Here is a 19,096-nt window from a genome sequence, read left to right as displayed (position 1 = left end):
CTCTAGGCTGTTTCATGAGTACTGCTGATAATCTGGGTAGTCTGACTGTGCATACTGGTACATTTGTTGCGTGACATGTTGTGTGGCAGCAATGGGTTGGGGTTGGGGTACAGCTACTGTCTGTTGTGTATTCTGTGGAATATTTTGTGGAACATGTTCTTGTCTAGGAGGACGCAGTCTTTCTTTCGTCCTGCCTGTAGCAATATTGTATTTCAGAACGGTACATTCGTTTATATAGTGACCTGGCTGTTTACAATAATTGCAGTTCCCTTTAACGGGAGCTGAAGAGTGACCTGGCGGTGCCGTACCCTTCTTCTGACCATCAGCTGGGACAGACTGAGCGACTAGTACTTTCATTTTCGTGTCTTTAATACGTCTCTGTTCGTGTTCGTGTTCCTCTCTAATTCGGTTCTGGTGATACTGTAACATCTGTAACATTTGAGAAGGGCTATTTGCTTGCCATGTACTCTCGACTTTCAGTACTCTGTTTTTAACTTGTGGTAAGGAATTCTCTACTAATTTGGTCACAAAAAGATGTGGGTATGATTCACTACTTGTTTTCAGGCCGCTATTAATAATGAAACATTTCTCGAATCTAGAATAAAAATCACTAGTGTCTTCGTCCTGTTTCTGTTTGCAGGCTGAGATTGCATCCCAGTCTTCCTTTTTCATAGTTAGTAATCTTGGCAAAACCTGTATTAACAACTCGGGTAATGCTTTGGCTTTTTCCCCGAGACCAGTACCAGGAACTCGGGTATTGTCTTCGTTTTCTAATGCTGCCCAATCAATCTTTTTCTCTCCCACCTCCCATTCTTTTTCCTTCAGTTTTTCGTAAATGCCTGCTGGCAACAGTACCTTTAACATTTTAATAATATCGGGATACGTATACTCCCCCATGCGGAGCATATCTTTTAATTCACGGTGGAACCCTGCTGGATCTTTATCGTGACAGGGTACTAATTTTTTCATTTCCAATAGTTCTATTTTCGATAAAGGGGTGTAAACAAATACTCGTTCAAGCTCACCGTCTGTCTTCCGGACGGGATGAACTTCTCGTAAGGGATTCTGTCTGTCTATGTAAAAGGTTTTCCTTACTGGGGGTGGAACGGGAACAAAATGTGGAGTCAGGAAAGTTCTGTATTTGTGTCGTTGTTCTAGAATGATATTAATTAAATCGGTACCTAGGCCTCTCCATCTACCTAGGAGTAACTCTTCCAATATATTATATAGGGGACCTGGTTCAGAATGCTGACTCTCATACTCTCATATAGTGTAATGAGATGCTGGATCATGTACATACCAGCTAATCACTGTTCGTCTGGGGAAAGATTAAAAAATGTTTGCGCTACTGAATCATCTTTGTATACAGTAGAATTCCCAGACCATTGTACTGCTGACCGTGCTAGTTCTTGTTCACGCATGGTACTAAGTTCACTGTAACCTATTCGTTGTTTCAGTACTTTATCAGTAGCTTGGAATAGATGCTCAAGAGAACATTGTTCTGGTATGGGAGAAAGAAAACGTTTCTTGCATTCTGGGCGAATGGGTCTATCAAAAGATCTTGCTCTACCTACATATGCTACTCTATCTGGGTTCTCGGTTTCTATATCTTCTATATCTTCGTCCTCTGAGACGTTATCCTCCGCTTTCTCGGCTTCCCTCGCTGCTTTTTCCTTTGCGTGTATGTCTAGAATTTCTTTACGAATCTTCCTATACATGGATTCTATACAACTTTGTTTACTATGTTTACCATCAGCTATGTTGTCACTCCATTTTATCAGGACTTTCATCTCTTCTTTGCTTTTACCTGGCCGATCTTGTTCCCTTATCAAACAATTTATCAAAAACTGTAAGATCATATTTTGCGTCTCCACCTTGTTGTGTGCCATGGCCTCGTGAATACTTTCTGGTCTCTCCCCCGTTCTAATAAAGTGATATATGTTATCTAAATGTCGTCTCATTTCTGGAAAAATAGTCAAATAGTTTGTAACCCGTCGTAAACGTATTGAATATAGTATCATCTGGTCTTCGCCTGGTACTGGATCATATCTGCAATCAGTAAGGTACTGTTTGAGGGCTGCGTATGTAGTTACTTTTGGTGTGCGTTGTAATGCTGCTTCTCTAAGTGTTGCTCGTTTTACTTGAGGCGGGGTGATAGGGGGACCTCCTACTGCTCCTCCTGAAACGTGATCGTCAACTATTACTGGTTGTGCTGTCGCTGGTGGTGTCATAGCTGGTAATGTAGGTGTAGGTAATGTAGGCAGACTCTGGGTTGCAGGCGGAATAAAAGGATTTCCAGGACCAATGACAGGAGGGACAGTAGGGGAGGAAACAATGGGGGGAATCGTGTCAAGAACAGGGGGCTGAAGATTATTATTAGTAGGTGGTACACGTGCATTGGAATACTCTGGAGCAACGTCATCTAAATAGGAAGAAAGGAAAATGTCCGCTGCGGTCTGTTTGTGACGGAGTTTAGTCGGGACCAATGGTGGCGGTAGGTTACGGGGTACTTCCGGGGTCGCCTTAGGTAGGCCCTCGGCGAAAACAGGATACAGACCTGTAATAAGGGCATTTCTTTGTCTGTCTAATTGTTCTGATTTAATCCGTTCACCTTCTTCTAGTAGTTCTCTTTCTCTAGCTTTTTCGGATTCTTCTCTACTTCTCTCTGCTTTCCTGATTTCTTTCTCTGTTCTTCTATGCGCTTCTTTACGCCATAATTCTATGGCATCTTTCTGGGACTGTCTGGCTTTCTTTTTCCATAGTGCTTCTTCTACTCTCATGATGCATTCAGCATCCCATGTCCCTGAGACAGGCCATCTATACTTCTCTTCCAGATCCTTGGTGTAGTCAACCCATAAATCTAAATACAGTATGGCATCTAAGCCATGTTTCTGGTACATAAAATGTCCGGGAGTGTCCCTAGGCGGGACAGGAACTGCTTCTTCGAGTATCCCTTTCCTGGTTCCTATCTGACGTAATTTCGAGAACAGTGGCATATTTGAACTGGCTTGAACGTGAACACAATAAACACAGTAATAGATTGCAAACAATCATTCATACCACGACATTAAACACATTAAAACATTTTCGAACAGATGCTATCTAGTACATAGAAAACACACAATTCTGAAAATCTCGAGATCAACACTAGAATACTGAATTACTAGATGCACTGCTAGAACAGTACAGACATACCGGTCCCATAAAGAGACACGTCATACCGTATCCACCTAAGTGAACACGTCTGGACCAGGTCTGTGTACCCAGACCTGTCTTGACCGGGCACAAATTAATGAACCCGTCTATATGCGTCCCCCGCAACGGTACTCACCGGGAAGCAGAAACTGAAGGCCTCGGAAACTTGATACTGGACTGGACTGGACTGTTACGACTTCTACGCATGCGCTTCGGAACAGGTGGGCCTCCGGATACCTCGGACCTTGCTCTCTCGGCTTGGGGCTCTGGTCGGGATCCTCCGCATTCCTCACCGCCTCGTCTGGATGCCGGGTCGCAGTCTCCGTCTCCTCCGTGGGCCTGAGGGAGATAGCAGGAAAACCCGCAGGTGTGCACTGGAGTCCGTCACGGCTGTAGAAGGGGTCAGGGGCCTGCGTTACATCGCCGGCGCGTGGGGAAGGGGAGGGGTTCCTGTTCGGGCGCCAGATCATGTGGTAAATAAAATTACCGGGACTATTTTTCTATACATTAAATGACAATAAGGATAGCTCAATCAAATGAGAGGCAGAGTCCGTGGTATCAGAGTCATACGGGCTTTAATTAAGTATCTCGAGACACTGGACATCGGGTTCCATCACCACTAAGGTTTAGGAAGGGATATTCAACATTTTATTAACATCACACATTATATATAGTAAAACTGTACAATTGAAATTAATACAGTAGGCGTAACAAGTGAAATAAGAGAGATAAGAGCACATGTGCGTAACAGGAGGCGTGTAAAGAAGGCGTACACGTAGGCGTGCACTTGACGAGTCAGAGAAACGTCACAAGTGGGTGGATGCTTAGAGAAAACTTGCAGGGTCAGCTGAAACCTTGGCCACGGATGCGCGCTGTTGGACCCGGCCCATTAGGCAGGTTCACCCCTAGACTTTTTGCGTTTTCCTAGCCTATTTATGGAACCTGGTATTGGTGATTTTAGGCCTCTGCGCACTTTTTCACTGTGGTACAGTGTAAAGTGCTTGAGCTCTCTGTGGATGAATGGTGAGTGACCTGCCCTCCCATAGGAATGAATGGGGAATATGTATGCCCATGGTAGTTCCTGATGTGTGGGGAGTGCAGGGGCGAGTTTGGTATGTATCAACTCGTGAGAGTGAATGCTGCAAAATGATGTATGCGACATGGCTGTGTCTAGTCTAGAAGTCCTACTTTTGGAAGTTGGCATATTTGTGTAAGTGGGTGCTAGCGTGTGATTGGCTGGTGAGCCTGGCCCAGAGTGCATGGGCCTGCTTGTGGATTGACTGTCTGGTTTGAGGATGACAGGGGCTGGAGAGCCCAGGAGGTTGTCTGAGTCAGCCCATGGATGAAAGGCAGCATCTGCTGCCAGGGAAGTGGGAGGAGATGGCACCTGATAGTGAAGGGCTGTTCCTGTGTAACTACAAAGCTGGCTCCACCTCCCGCTGGGCGACTGACACCTCTGTCCCTGATACTGAAGGGGACTTCCCTCTAAACCAGTCCAGCTGGTTCTCACACTGCCTGCTTCAAAGGACTTCAAAGAACTTCAAAGGTTTTGCACTGTATAAGAAGGGGTTGTATCCCCTTCCAAATTGTTCTTGTTTTCAACTTGAATCTGCCAGGGGCATGCTGCTGCTGGGGCTCAGGGGGATCCCTGGGCCCTGCCCAGCTCCTGGACACTTGATGGACTGCTGGGGGACTCTTCCTGGCTGTCCCCCTGCCTGGCTGCATCTTTAAGGACTTTTGCTGGGCTTCTTGAGCTTTCTAGGGACCCTTCTTGCTGTAGGGGTCTGCTCTGGGGACCTTTGGCGCCTGGGAGCGCTGTGCTGTGATCCTAGCGCTTGAGAGCGCTCCTGGCGGCATTTTGAGCGTTTCGTTGCACGCATTTTGCGTGAGGATTGGCGGGTGCTACCCCGCTTATTGGATTATTTACTTTGCGAGTGCCCACCTCGCTTATTGCCAAGTTTGCTTTTAGTTCGGCTGCCCACGCCGATATCTTTAATGCCTGCCCGCCTGCCTGCCTGAATCGGGCCGCCGCGCTGCCCGCGGCGACCCGGAAGTACCTGGCCGGCCGGCCAATCCCAGCGCGGCCGGCCGGAAGTCCCGCCCCCGCAGCCCGGGTGCCGAGGAATGGCGACCGCGAGCCCGGGGAAGGAAGGGAGAGAAGAGGACGTATTGCGGCGGGTCGGCCGGGCTCCCGTGAGCTGAGGGAGCCCGGCGGCATCTGAGGAGGAGGCCGGAGTGAGGAGAGGAGCGGCGGGGGCGCGAGGCACATTGTCGGTGCCTGCCCCCCCCCCCCTGCCAGCAGAGAAGAGCCGCCGTCCGGAGCAGCCGCCCCCGAGGCCCGGTGAGTCTGGGCTGGGGCCGGGCGGAGTGGGGCAGAGCAGGGGAGGGGCGCCGGGACACGTTGTCGGTGTCCGCCCCTCCCCCGCAGTAGCGCGAGCTCGCGCTCGATGAAGAGAAGCCACGAAGGCTTCAGGGGCGGCCCCAGATGGCAGTGGGCCGCCCCAACGTTGCAGAGTGCCAGCAGGAAGCCATGAAGGCTTCATGGGCGGCCCCGGTTGGCAGTGGGTCGCCCCAACGTGCCCGGAGCCCGGAGAGGCTCCCCGCCCCATTTTTCGTATTTAGAGCCCTGAGAGGCTCTGGGGGCAGTTTGAGAAATTAGAGTCCCCCGTAGGGGACTCCAACGTGAACGGCGCAGAGTCAGGGCGGCCCCAGTTGGCAGCGGGTCGCCCCAACGTTGTCCAGAGCCAGGAGAAGGCTCGAAGGGGCATTGTTTGCAGAGCCTGAGGGCTCCAACGTTTGGCCACAGTGTTTGTTTTAGAGCCTGTGTGGCTCCAGCATGGCGCAGTTTGCGCCCAAGGGTCAGTGAGGACCCTGTCGCAGTTTATTTTATTGCGATGCCCAGGTGCCCAGCACTTTGTGGGCACCTGCCACGTTTAGGCTTTTTGTACTTTGGACTGGCGCTGCATGGCAGCGCGCCCTGACTTTGGACCCAGGGCATCCTTGCCCCATCAAGGCCAGTTGGCCTAGGGACTGCCACAGGTGGTGGCTTATGTAAGTGTTGGTGCAATGTGATTTCTATGCTTTTTAATAGTTATTGCTATTGTGAGTTTTTGCGCTATTGATTTATTATGCACCTCTGAATGTGTTACTGCATCATGTGTCTTTCTTTCCATGCGCTGCACCTCTGAATGTTTAGTCATCATGTGTCTTCTTGCGCTGCACCCCTGAATGTGATCTTATTGCATCATGTGCTCTATTCTTAACACCTCTGAATGTTTAGTCATCATGTGTTCTTCTTTATTACTCCTCTGAATGTAGGTTTATTGCATCATGAGTAATGTATTCTTTCTTAGACCCCTAAATGCTGAGTGATACTTAGGTGGTTGTCTTTTCTACTCCTCTGAATGTAAGTTTATTACATCATGAGTAATGTATTCTTTCTTAGACCCCTAAATGCTGTGTGATACTTAGGTGGTTCTTCTTTTTCTAGTACAGGTGGTCCTAGTAAGGTCCAGGTTCCTGTTACCAGTGGTTACTGGTTGTTATCTTTGATTATTATTTTATGTTACATTTATTCTTTATTCTAGAAGTGATTTTATATTCTACATTTTATCTAGAAGTGCTATATCTGAATATGACAGTGGCCCTTGTGGCCCTGTCTGGTGTACATAATCCCTGTGAATATTGCCCGTGCCAGTTGGCACAATGTATATGTGTGATTTTATCTGATATGTTTTTACAATACAAAAGTTATTTTTATAATAACCTTGTGTGGAGTCTCTTTTGTGGTGTACCTAGTATGTTGTTGCTGTTGTGCGCTGGCGCAAATGCTTTACACATTGCCTCCGAGTTTAGCCATACTGCTTGTGCCAAGCTACCAAGGGGGTGAGCAGAGGTTATCTTGGCGTGTGACTTCCTTGCCCTGACTAGAATGGTGGTTTCTGCCTGGCTTTGGCGTCAGCCTTAGCCTACCAGAAAAAGCCAGTTCTAACACGCGCGCAACTGAGCATGACGTGGTGTAGACGTGTAGCTGGGGAGAACTGGGGGCTTGACTTTAGCACTAGTAGAGGAGACTGGTGTCTGGGATGTCAGAACGACCTGTACCTATAGCATATCTGGTATCTTGTGTTTAGAGGATGTATTATCTGAAGTAAAAGGTCTCTCGGGCAGAGGACGTTCAATACTGAATGCTAGTGCGTGCATATGGTTCTTCATGCAATGCACGGGGGCCATGGGCCTACCATGGTAACGGGTGCAGTAAATCACTTGCATAGAGACAGGAAGGCAGGACCCTTTGCTCTGCAGCCGGGAATATGTTTACCTATTTCACTAGACTGGAATGTGTTTTTGCGGAGGCTGAGCAGATAACTGTAGGCAAAATACCATCTTGGCAGGCAGGCCAGGCCGAGCCGGGCACCGCTCGTCTTGGCAGGATGTAAGGTAGAGGTCAGGGATGCATACCTAAACTGCAGCTTTCAGAGACAGAAGAGACTCGGAGCCTCAATTAAGGGCCTGGCTCGGCTGAGCCAGAAAAACGTGGAGAACGTGTGTCTTGCAATATTTAAAAGTGCACCATGTAAAGACGTTGGCACCATAGGCCTAAAAGCCAAATTAACGTGGATTTCGGGGGGACTGAATAACTGACATGTTAACGTTGGACGCAAATGCATATGCGTCTTCCTGGCAGACACGGAAAAGGAATTACATGACATACATGGAACATGAGTGCATGGATGGGGTGCGAGTGGGGGACACATTGGCTACCTAAAAATTTCTATTTCCTCATAGGGCAGGCCAAACCGTCATCCGCACTTGGCCTTTCTCCACCTAGCTACATTGTACAGCTGGGTGGAGAAACCATCACAGAATCCCAGTCTAAGTCTAAACGCCAAACTGAGGCGCTCAGACCAATCCCAGAATGTAAGCAGCGCTAGGATTGGGAGCCTGCGCAGTGTGCTGCAGTTCCTGGACGTCCGGGCGGCGAGGATCGGGAGCAAGGCGGCAGCCGTTAGAGCAGATAAGTGCATTTTTCTTTCAATCTTTATATATATATATTTTTTTTATTCTGTTCCCTCCGCCTCACCACTTTGTAATACGAGTGGCCTCTCCTGCTACTTCCTCATTGTGACATCTAACCCAATTCGCTCCACTGTACTGCCTCAACTTCTCCTGCTGAGGTCCTCTACACAATACATATTTTAAAACTTTTTGGGGAGGGCCAAGCAGCTGGAATTTACTGCCGGGAAGTTCCATTTTTAAACTCACTTTTACTTGTTTTACTAACTGCTTCAAGTGGAGTCTTCCTTCTTGGAACGGTAAGTAAAAAAATTAAACCACTTCGCAGCCATATCATGCAGCAAGTGCATGTAAACGTTATCATGCTGAGCCACCATAACATCATGACATGCATGCACGCATGCATGAGTACGCGTATTGAGCTCTATTAATATTATTATTATTATTATTGCTACTATCAATATGTGCAGCATTGACAAAAAACATTGATACATGCAACAGGTACAAAATCCGCAACCTATTCTCTTTGTCAATGTTTATTTCATGCATGCGCCACATTCACACATATTTGTACACATATACCAACTGATCTATGTTCTACATAGATGCAAGTACTCACTTGCATGCATTCATGTCCTCACAACTGCTCAGCGCACCCCAAGTTGGGTTTCCGCTCGATGTAGCATCAGCAGTAGGCAGCTCACCTGTTGTACATTAAACGCTTGAAGTCCTGAAACAAGGTATCCTTGTTCTTATGAATGAATCCCTCCACCGAGTACCTGCATGTGTAAGACAAAAAAGAAGTGGTGTTCAACAGTATTTCAGTAATTCCAAAAACAAAACTTGTCACACCATCTGCATCTCAAGGAAAACTACCAGTTGTCCTTTAAAAGGACTGAACTGCAAGGGCTGATGGCCGAATAACACATCCAGCACAGAGTCATCACTCTTGTCTAGAAGACCCTTAATGTAAAGTTGCAAAATATCCGTCTGATCTGTTTTCTGCGCACCGAACGGTCACATTTCTTCTCCTTCATTATGACCAAAGACTGGTCATGGATGTATGTCGTTACTACGCATGCTTTTACAACGCATGTCTTTACCACGCAACTTTTACAACGCAAGTCGTTACAACGACTTGCATTGGGGGGCGCTGGATAGTGAATAGTTTAATTCACTATTCCAACTCCAGTCCCCGTGGATAGTAGGAAAGGTTTTGGATAGTAAATAAAACCATTCCCTATCCTACAGCGCCCCCCAGCGCAAGTCGTTGTAACGACTTGCGTTGTAAAAGTTGCGTGGTAAAGGTAGTGCGTGGTAAAAGTTGCGTTGTAAACGCTGTTCCCCCTGGTCATCCCAAAATGGCACCTGACTACAGTTGGAGACAGATCTTTGAAGATTGCAGGTACTAAACTGCAGCAAAACCCCCACCAAGGCTCAAACAGTGTTTTGTTTTTTTTAAAGGTTTTTTTCACCCTTGTTCTCACGCCTTCCACCATTGAGCAGTAATCCAGCTACTTTATGAAGCTTTTAACAAGTTAAGTATCTCTATATTGTTTTGGTTTGGTTTTACGTAGGTATATGTATGTAATTGTAACTGTAATTATACTAATATATAGCGCTTTCTACTTTTGATTGAGGTGCTGAAGCGCTTTTCGGAAAGTAACATGCTACTCTGTAACTCAAAAAGGATTAGTGGTGGATTAGTATAGGGAAGCATAAATTGTTAATTTGAGTGGTGGACATGTGAGTCTGTTAGTTTGACTGAATAGGATAAGGAGGGATAGAGGTTGGAAGAGTATAGAAAGTGTTATTTGGGAGATGATGGTATTAAGATGAGTTTGGGATGAGTCAAAGGAGGGACAAGTCTAGACCAGGTTATTTGGGAACTCATAGTATTAAAATAAGGTTTAGGGTGAGCCAAGTTGGGATAGAGGAGGGAAGAGTCTAGAGAGGTTTTTTTGGGGATCATAGTAGAAGAATGAGGTTTAGGATGAGTCAGAGAATGGAGGTAGAGCATATTTTGACAAAGGTATAGGCTGAGACCTGGAGTAGTGCATTGGAGAGAGTCGAAGTTTGTTTTCACCCTACACTTGGAGTAAAGCAAGCAATATATAGATATATAACCACATAGAAAGGGTAAATATGTATAAGGAAAATAATATGTCAAGATGTAAAGTTGTATTGTACAAAGTCCTGTATGTGCAAGGGTTGCTGTATGTGAAGCTAGTTAATTGTGTATTTTTATAACAATAAACTGTAATCATTTCAGTTTGATATTTTCCTCAATAATTCAATAGTGAAGCACTTATAGATACAATTGTTATGATCATGTTTACATTCTGTGATAGATAAAATAAAAATAAAACAGAGAACATCTACCCAAATAAATGAAACAAAAACCATGCAGTGACCTGTATACATGTTATACGCAAACAAATGATGGATGGAATGATGAGTAAATCATACATTCACCACCAGTCAAAAGATCTGGGTTAAATCCATTGTTCTTCTGCTCACTACGCCACCCCAGTTTGGACCCAGCATCATTTGTTTACGTAGCACTGTTCCCATGAGGCACAGGGTCAAGACTGATTTGACAAGTTTGGACCCAGCTATATGCAAGGCAATCTTGACCCTGTGCCTCATGGGAACAGTCCAGCACGAACTGCCAAGCCAGGTCCTCCCTGGACTGGAAACAAGCATCCTGGGACCGGTTTCTGGGTAGTACCCTTCATCCTCCAGGCTAGCTTGAATCCAGTGGCAAAGTGAGCAAGGGACCCATGTCTGGGCATACCAATCCCACTTAGGGTGAAAAGTGATACGCAAACATATGATGTACGAAATGCTGAATAAATCATACATTCACCCCCAGTCAAAAGATCTGGGTTAAATCTATTGTTCTTCTGCTCACTACGCCACCCCAGTTTGGACCCAGCATCATTTGTTTATGTAGCACTGTTCCCATGAGGCACAGCGTCAAGACTGATTTGCATATAGCTGGGTCTAAACTGGGGTGGCAAGGTGAGCAAAAGAACAATGGATTTAACCCAGATCTCTTAACTGGGGGTGAACGTATGATTTATTCAGCATTCCATCCATTATTTGTTTGCGTAGCACTTTTCATCCTAAGTGGGATGGGTATGAGTACTTATTTGAATAAAATCTTTTTAAACTATAACTTTAGATGTGATTTGTAGCATACTGTGATACCGACAACATCGTGATAAGAGTTGAAACTCGTGACTGAGAGGGATTGAACTTGTGTACAGCACGTTAAGTACATTGGTTTAGAGAAAGAGTATATATTGTTGCCAAAGAGGCCACCATACAGCAGGGTTTGTCCTTTTGCTTGTTTTGATTACCCCCTCCCTGTCAACTGTATAGGGGTACCTTCCTCCTTTTTGATTGTTATTCTGTATTTTCTTCATATTTGGACTGAACATGATTTCAACTGAAACAAATTTCTTAAGATGTACAGAAATTAAGTTAGTAATGTGTTTTAGTTAGGCCCCATATCTGTGTAAAACTCCAATTTGAACAAGATGGCTGTCATCTCTGTCACTCACTCCTGTTTCCTCCCCCTGTGTACATCTTCTCCCCACTAGCTCTGCAGATCACAGTCAAGCTGATGACAAAAAGGTTTATTTCCACGGCTCTATCTTTCTGTTAGTGCTGAATCTTCTATGATGTGGAAATTGTAACACGTTCCTTCACTGACTGTACTAATTCAGAAAGAGTCTTGTTGTTGAACTTTCATATTTTTAGACAATCTCCAGATGATATTAGCATAGAGGGTGTTCAATAATAATAAATACAAATGGGATAGTGCCTTTGTGGTAAGGTAATGAGGTCTATTACTCTGGTGTTAGGATTTGCAAAAGAAATTATACTTTTGCTCACACCATGATGATTTTGCTAAATTGCTCATATTCTATGCAATAATTGTATGTAAAAACACCTTGATTTGGGTGTATTTTATTTTATTTTTATTTTATGTGCTTGTATAGCGCCTGAATAGACCCCCGAAGGGGTATCTCCGCGCTTTTGCTAGCTGAAAGGAACATAAAATTTTCCAGGTCTGTCCAGAAGTAACCAAGGCAGAGGGAGGATTAGCCGCTGGTGAAAAGGTAGGTCTTAAGAGTTTTGCGGAAAGCTAGATGGTTAGTAATACATTTTAGTGAAGGGGGAAGTGAATTCCAGAGAGCGGGACCAGTATGTGCCAGAGCACGCCCTCCCTGACGGGACCTTTTTATTTTAGGGACCTGTAGTAGATGGAGATTACTGGACCGTAAAGAACGAACTGGGACATAGGGTGGAAAGGCACTTGTGAGGTATTTGGGGCCCTTGCCTATCAGGCATTTATGGATGGTGCACAAGATTTTAAACTTAGTGCGTTGCCGCACAGGCAACCAGTGGAGTTCCGCTAGTAGGGGTCGGGAGGGGGTCCTAGATGGAGCATTAAGGACTAACCTCGCCGCCGTATTTTGGACTACTTGCAGTTTGTTCATTTGGCCTTCATTAGTTGACAAAAGAAGGCCATTGCAGTAGTCCAATCTACTGATCACTAGTGCCTGGACTAGTGTCTTCCTGTGGTTGTGGGGTAGCTAGGGGAACACCCTTTTCAGCAGACCAATAGCCCTGAAGCAAGTGCCGGCGACTTGGTTGACGTGATGTTCAAATGTCAGTGCATGGTCGAATAATACTCCCAAGTTTTTCACGGTCTGCTTTGGAGTGGGAACTGGGCCCAGTTCTGCAGGCCACCAGTCACCGGACCACAGTGTCACCGCCTCTCCAAACAGTAGGACCTCTGTTTTTCCCCCATTGCATTGTAACCAATTCTCAGCCATCCATCTAGAGACAACCCTCATACCTTCTGCAAAAGATTTTTGCAGATCCGGTGTGTATGCCTGAAGACTTTTTTTATTCTACATGGGAAGCTACTGACTATTTACTGATGTTGCTGCTCATTTGGGTCTGCGAATAATTTCCAAATTTTGCATACTCTGTATAACTTCTTCTGAGAGCCTTAATGGTATTTACTCTGTATCGCTTATTTTTGAATGTTGTTATAAAACCCTTTAACTTCCCATCAACCATTGAGTTGTCCCCATTGCTTTTTTATCAGTTGTACTCTGCTAATTTGATGTTCAGGGAGGTGCCTTAACACAGGGACACATTGCTTCATGAAATTGATGTTTAACTCCATCTCCGATCCACTAATCTGTGGTAGAACTGCATGAGGTAAATTTGGGGTGTCTACACTTTGGGCTACTGCTTTACTCACAAGAGAATGGTTGCATGTTAATTGAGTACCTATGTTTGCCAAGAGACACCTTTGAGGTTTCTTTCTTACCACTTAGGCCTAGTATGGGGAGATAGTGGTTTTTCTGGTAGAGTTCACGGTGTCAAGAATTTGCAGAGAAGTCTAACCTGGAGTGCTGTTCCTGAACGTTTTGAGTGTAAGTATGAACAGGGCGGAATGCTTCTGTGAGTTATGTATGCTTTTTAAGAATTTATGATGTACTGCTGAAATTTCGAGCTTGTGAAATGGATTGTCATTCTGTATGTGAGGTGTTTAGTAATGCAATGCCGATTCTGGGTTCAATTGGTGGTTTGATCGCTGATTTTGATGTATTTTTCTTATTTGTGGAACTTTATAGAAGATTTTATTTTATTATTTTTTTAAAACATTTATTATTATTTTATTAATCAGCACAAACTCAAGCACAGTATTATAATAGATTGTCAACACTGTCATCATATATTGAGATGAAGCGGGATTATAGGGCCATCTATGAGTCTCGGAAAACATCTCTATGATGGGTTTCACCCTATATCTCTGAAGTCTTTCCATGGTCCCAACATCTTGCTGAACTTCTGTGGACAACCTTGAGCCTTAAATACTGTGTCTTCGGCCTGCATGCACCAGTCTAGGGTGGTTTTCCAAAGCACAAGGGTTGGAGGCTCTCTGCATCCCCAAAGACAGGCAATGTCTCTTCTGGACACTTCCAGTGTCACATTACAAACTAACCTAGCATATTTGAACCTTGTATGCACCTCCCAGATGCCCAGTATGGCCACCATCGCCTCAATGTCCATTTTCTCTTAAAGAACCACAGAGGAGCCACTCTGAGAGGTGGCGATCACAACACATTTCCGGCTGCTTCAGCGGTGCCTATTACACAGATTCTACAAAACAAGGGTGCTCATACACCAGATGGGACATGCACAAGATGGTTGTGCTAGGTGATGTGGGCTGCATGGGGATTTTCTACATACTCTCTGGGACTGTCCAAGGCTTGAGGGCTTCTGGGCGGGAGTCAAGGAGGGTCTTCGGCTTGGAGCTGACCTATGCACAAAGATCTCAGTCAAGACGATCCTAATGAGCATTTGGAGGGAAGAGAGATGCGACAAATACCCTAGACTGTTGCCGACCCTGTGATTTGCGGTGGCCAAGCGTAATATTGTCCGCATGTGGGGATCATTGGATCCACCTAGTGTAGAGGAGTTTAAAATCGACATGGATTGGTGCAGGACCGCTGAGTAAAAAGTATATGAAGGCAGAGGCTTCCCCCACAAATGAGGGTGGATATGGAAAATGTGGGGAAGTCATCAGGGCCTCACTGATTACTCACTGGGACTGAAGTAAAAATGCCTGGTGGGTTGTAGCTCATATGTGAAGTGTACCTCTAGTCTCTGAGGGGAGTATTTGGGGTGGAGGGACGGAATCTGTTGGTTTAAATGCTGCATTGTTGTGGTATCCTGTAAGATACTGTGTGCTGACATGGCTTTTTGGTTGCGCTCTCTAACAAAATAAAAACTGTTTAAATAAAAAAACCTTAGAGACGCACTGGCCAGAACTCCTACAGCTCATGGCAATCCCACAAGGTATGTATCACTGTCCCTCATTGACTGCAACCCCTCAGCCACCTATCGTGCTCAGTCTTCCCTATGATTTCATTACTGATTGGTTTGGTAATCGGATTAGTCGAAATCCAAGACCTCAAGATATTATCGCTTACTTGTCTACATAAGGTAGTGTGTAGAACGAGGTGCAGCATTCACGAAGAATGAACACGTTTTACTTGATTTTGTATCTAATCTAGGTTGGTGTCTTTCCTAACACATGCACGGAGTGATTGCATTAGCCAGGGTAGATTGCCACTGGATGGGAGGTGTGTCTATCAAGAATTGTGGTTTAAAACGGTACAGTGAAGTATGGAGTTCTTGTTGCTCTTGCATCTATTATTTGTGAGGTTTGTCTTACTTTAACTTGCTGATTTTATTCCTATTTTTGGTTGAACAAACAGTGTTTATTTAGTTTATTTAGTAGGTATGTTGAGAAAGGTTTTCGAAGTGCTTTCCCTGAAAAGTCACGCTGCAATTGGTCAGTCAGTCAAAGCTGCGCTGTCATTGATTGGTTGTTGATAGAGCCATGCTGTGATGGGTTGAGCTTTAACAGAGATGCACTGGGATTGTTTGTTGTTCTCTAGTTTGGTTAGTGTGAATTGTAGATTGTTTTAAAGCAAAAATAATGGGCTCTGTGTTGAAAATATCAAAGGTTTCTGATGTTCTTTCTACTGATGGTCATAAATTATCGGCTGAGGGAACAACTGCATACCAAATGATGATATACACTGGGTTTTATATGTCTGCCTGGATTTCTGAATGGCATGAATATATCACTCTTGATAAAACCTCACAGTTTCCTTTAGAGGATACCTTTATTATTAGAAAGTTAGATATCCTGTGACAAACGATGAATGGCAGTAAGCCGTTACCTAGACCTACACAGTTTGAGGCGTTGACCAAATGGGATCAAATGGCCACAGAGAAGGAACAAAAGAAAGTGACAAAGCAAGCGAAGGGCTTGTTAGACAGTGGTTAAAAAACAAGTGGGATCAACAAGAGAAATGTTGGAGGGACGATATGATAAAAGGTGTGATTTTTTCTAGTAATATTCAAAGAAATATGATGAGAAAAAGTAACCTAATGAGGAAGAAAAATAGAAACATAATTCAGAAAAGGAGGATAATTTTCTAATTGATCTTTTGAGGCGCTACCTCCTCAATATATTGATCGGGCAAATGGATAGGAAATTGGACCTGGTGGTAGTGAAGTGCCAGATACCTTGTAGTAGATATGGGTGCAGCAGGAGATAGCACAGTGGTACAAATACAGAGTCCATTCACATCTGTGCTTGTAACTAAAGTAGCAAGTGACCCACCAGAGTTTGCAATGGCATTACTTCCTAATACTAACCGAGATATACAAGGTGCCTCTCAAGCTCAAATTGATTCACCTGTTAATAAAATGGCAGTTAAGGAACCTCTTAAGGACAGAGCTATTAATGTTAGACTTTTAAAAACTGAATTTGGAGAGAATTTAAGAGTCACAATTGATTTAACCCCTTGGGCGCGGGTGGAATTTTGCCGCGGTGCGGCAAAATTCCACTGGTGAGCAGATTGGACGGCTACTGGCTGTCCGGCACACACGCTCAACGCGGCATTGGACGGCCGGGAGCCGTCCGATGCATGTAAGGGGTTAAACAGATTATTGACTTATAATGTTGATGACGTACCTGATCAAAGTAAAGTAGCTGATGACTGTGACGTTTACATCAGTAAAATGAAAAATGTGAGAAAGAAATACAAAGTAGATTTGACTCAAGACTAAACAAAGGAATTGGGTTTTATGACTTTAAAAGCTCACATTAAAGATTTAATTGAAAAGACAATTAAGTGGAGTGATTTAAAGAAATACAAAGTCTGGTGCAAGAAAGAGACAGCAAGTAAGAAAGAAAGTCAAAGAGTAAGACAGGAGGGCGTCGGGATCAGCTAGTGATATAGAGGTAGGAACAGGAAGGATTTTAGAATTTCCATTAAGGGTAGTACTTGGAGGGAATTTATTGCATCTACCTTGGATGAAGCGGATCTTTATGCTTTTACTATAAACTTTTCAAAACTGCAACACAAACCTGGAAGGTGGTTAATGGAGGTTTATAGGTTAACTACGATTTCACAAATGCTGTGGACTCATTTGATATTGTTTAAAATTATAGTTCCTAGTGACTTGTGGTCTGAATGTAAGGTTGCTGTTGCTTGGCTAACTGAAGAACTGGCTAGGGTTGCTCCTAATAATGCTCTTTCTGAGGCAGTGGCTAACCAATATTATATCAACAGAGGATTGAACATCTGAAAAAGAAGTACAAAATTATATTAATTGGGCAAAGACCTTGAGAAATTCGCGGGAGTTGAAATAGTCAGTGATTGCTTACTATGAGAGGCTTATGCAGATTTTCCAGAGGCATAGCAAAGTCGATGATACCCAAAAAATTGTGCCAGTGGTTAATTTGTGCTTTTATTACGGGTTTATGTCCATAACGTAGTAATCACATACAACAAAGTAAAATGTGCTGGCAGAGTGTAGATTAGAATTTGAAGATGGATAAATGCGATGGTGTACTTTGATGCAAAGCAAAAGAAATTCAAAGAAAAGCTCATGGTTGCCCAAACAAAGCAATCTGAGAGACTTGCCCAAAGTCAGATGGTGGGTTTGGGTTTTTGGTCATGTGCAATATGGAACTGCTAAGATAAATGGGAGGACTCAAATGCAAGGTGTGAGAATGGCAAATGAATCAATAAAAGGCAAGTTGGTAGAAGAGGGATAATGAACAATTCCGAAATTAATGCAAATGTTAAAATGCTGAATCAGAACACTGCTTGTGACTTCTATGGTACAATTGTGCACTGTAAACAAGAATGTAGACTAAATCCAGATAAAATCCAGGATGAACTTGTTCCTCAGAAGTAGAAAAATACCCTGTAAATGGTCCCAACCGACTTCTGTGCAGAGTGGTGCATGATCAGAAACCGCTTTCGCATGAGAATGCCTTCAGCCCCAGTGTTGTAGCACGAGATTGAAAACAAAAGGCTATATATTCCAGGGTACCAATAGAATCCATTGATTTTGTGATTCTGCTCAGATTTCTTCAAGAAATAATTCACAATGACGCTGCCTAAGAGAGGAGGAGGATTGACGACTTAGAGAAGTCCTAGATGTAGACCAACGTGGCCCATTCGTTGAAGGTGAAGTCAATGGCAACTCTGTTTCATTTTTGATTGATACAAGGGATATCCATTCTACAGTTCTTTCTATGGAAATTCTAAACCTACCTGTCTCAGAAAGAGAAGTCTGAGTTGTAGGGATCAGTAATAAACTAATTGTTAACCAGGTTACAGCAGAAGTCTGAGATAAAATAGGGTACATGGAAATTATACATCAGTTCAATTTGTGCAATTTGAGTCCTGTAAATTTGTTGGGCAGAGACTTGCTTTGCAAAATTATTTGTGTGATTTACTGCATATTGAATGGCGTTATGATTGAAACACAAGATGAAGAATCAGAGTTTAACCCCTTAAGTGCTGCACACGTTCACCGGCCGACGGCACCACTACCTCCGTAGTGCGGCCGTCGGCCGTTGAACGTTCGAACTGCACCTGCGCAATGGAACGTCCAGCACTGGAGCTGGACGTTCCATAGCAGTTAAGAGGTTAAAATTAAATCACAAGATTCAAGGGTTCTGTTGTTTTCAGCCTTAATTAAAGAGTATGTGCTACTGGATTTAAGACATGCTGTCAAAGAAGAACTGTAGGATTTCTCTTGTAGAGAGACAGGACTGATAAAAATTGGTGAAACAGTTAAGATTAAAGTGAAGCCTGATGCTCTTTTCCCACGATTTAAACAATATCAACTTTCAAGTGAGGCAGAAGAAAAAATTAAACCTGTCATTGCGAAAATGACTGAGCAAGGAATCCTTTGGGAAGTGCTTGGTAGCCGTTGCAGCTCACTCGTGATGGGGATAAAGAAACCCAGTGAGAAA

The 19,096-nt window shown here is 44.2% G+C and overlaps 1 protein-coding gene across 1 annotated transcript in view; it reads right to left on the bottom strand.

The window, feature by feature from the left end:
* Window positions 1-19,096, bottom strand: part of LOC147685121 (unconventional myosin-Ig-like) — a 1,601,091-nt gene that overhangs the window by 993,589 nt on the left and 588,406 nt on the right. Inside the window, exon 13 of the mRNA XM_086941006.1 lies at window positions 8,916-8,990. Within this exon, the coding sequence (XP_086797132.1) occupies window positions 8,916-8,990 (75 nt within the window). The remainder of the gene's footprint in view (window positions 1-8,915; window positions 8,991-19,096) is intronic.

Source organism: Lissotriton vulgaris, chromosome 10 (assembly GCF_964263255.1).
Source record: "Lissotriton vulgaris chromosome 10, aLisVul1.2, whole genome shotgun sequence".
NCBI lineage: Eukaryota > Metazoa > Chordata > Amphibia > Caudata > Salamandridae > Lissotriton > Lissotriton vulgaris.
Note: the sequence above shows the minus strand (reverse complement) of the source record. Positions and strands in the feature narration are given on the sequence as shown.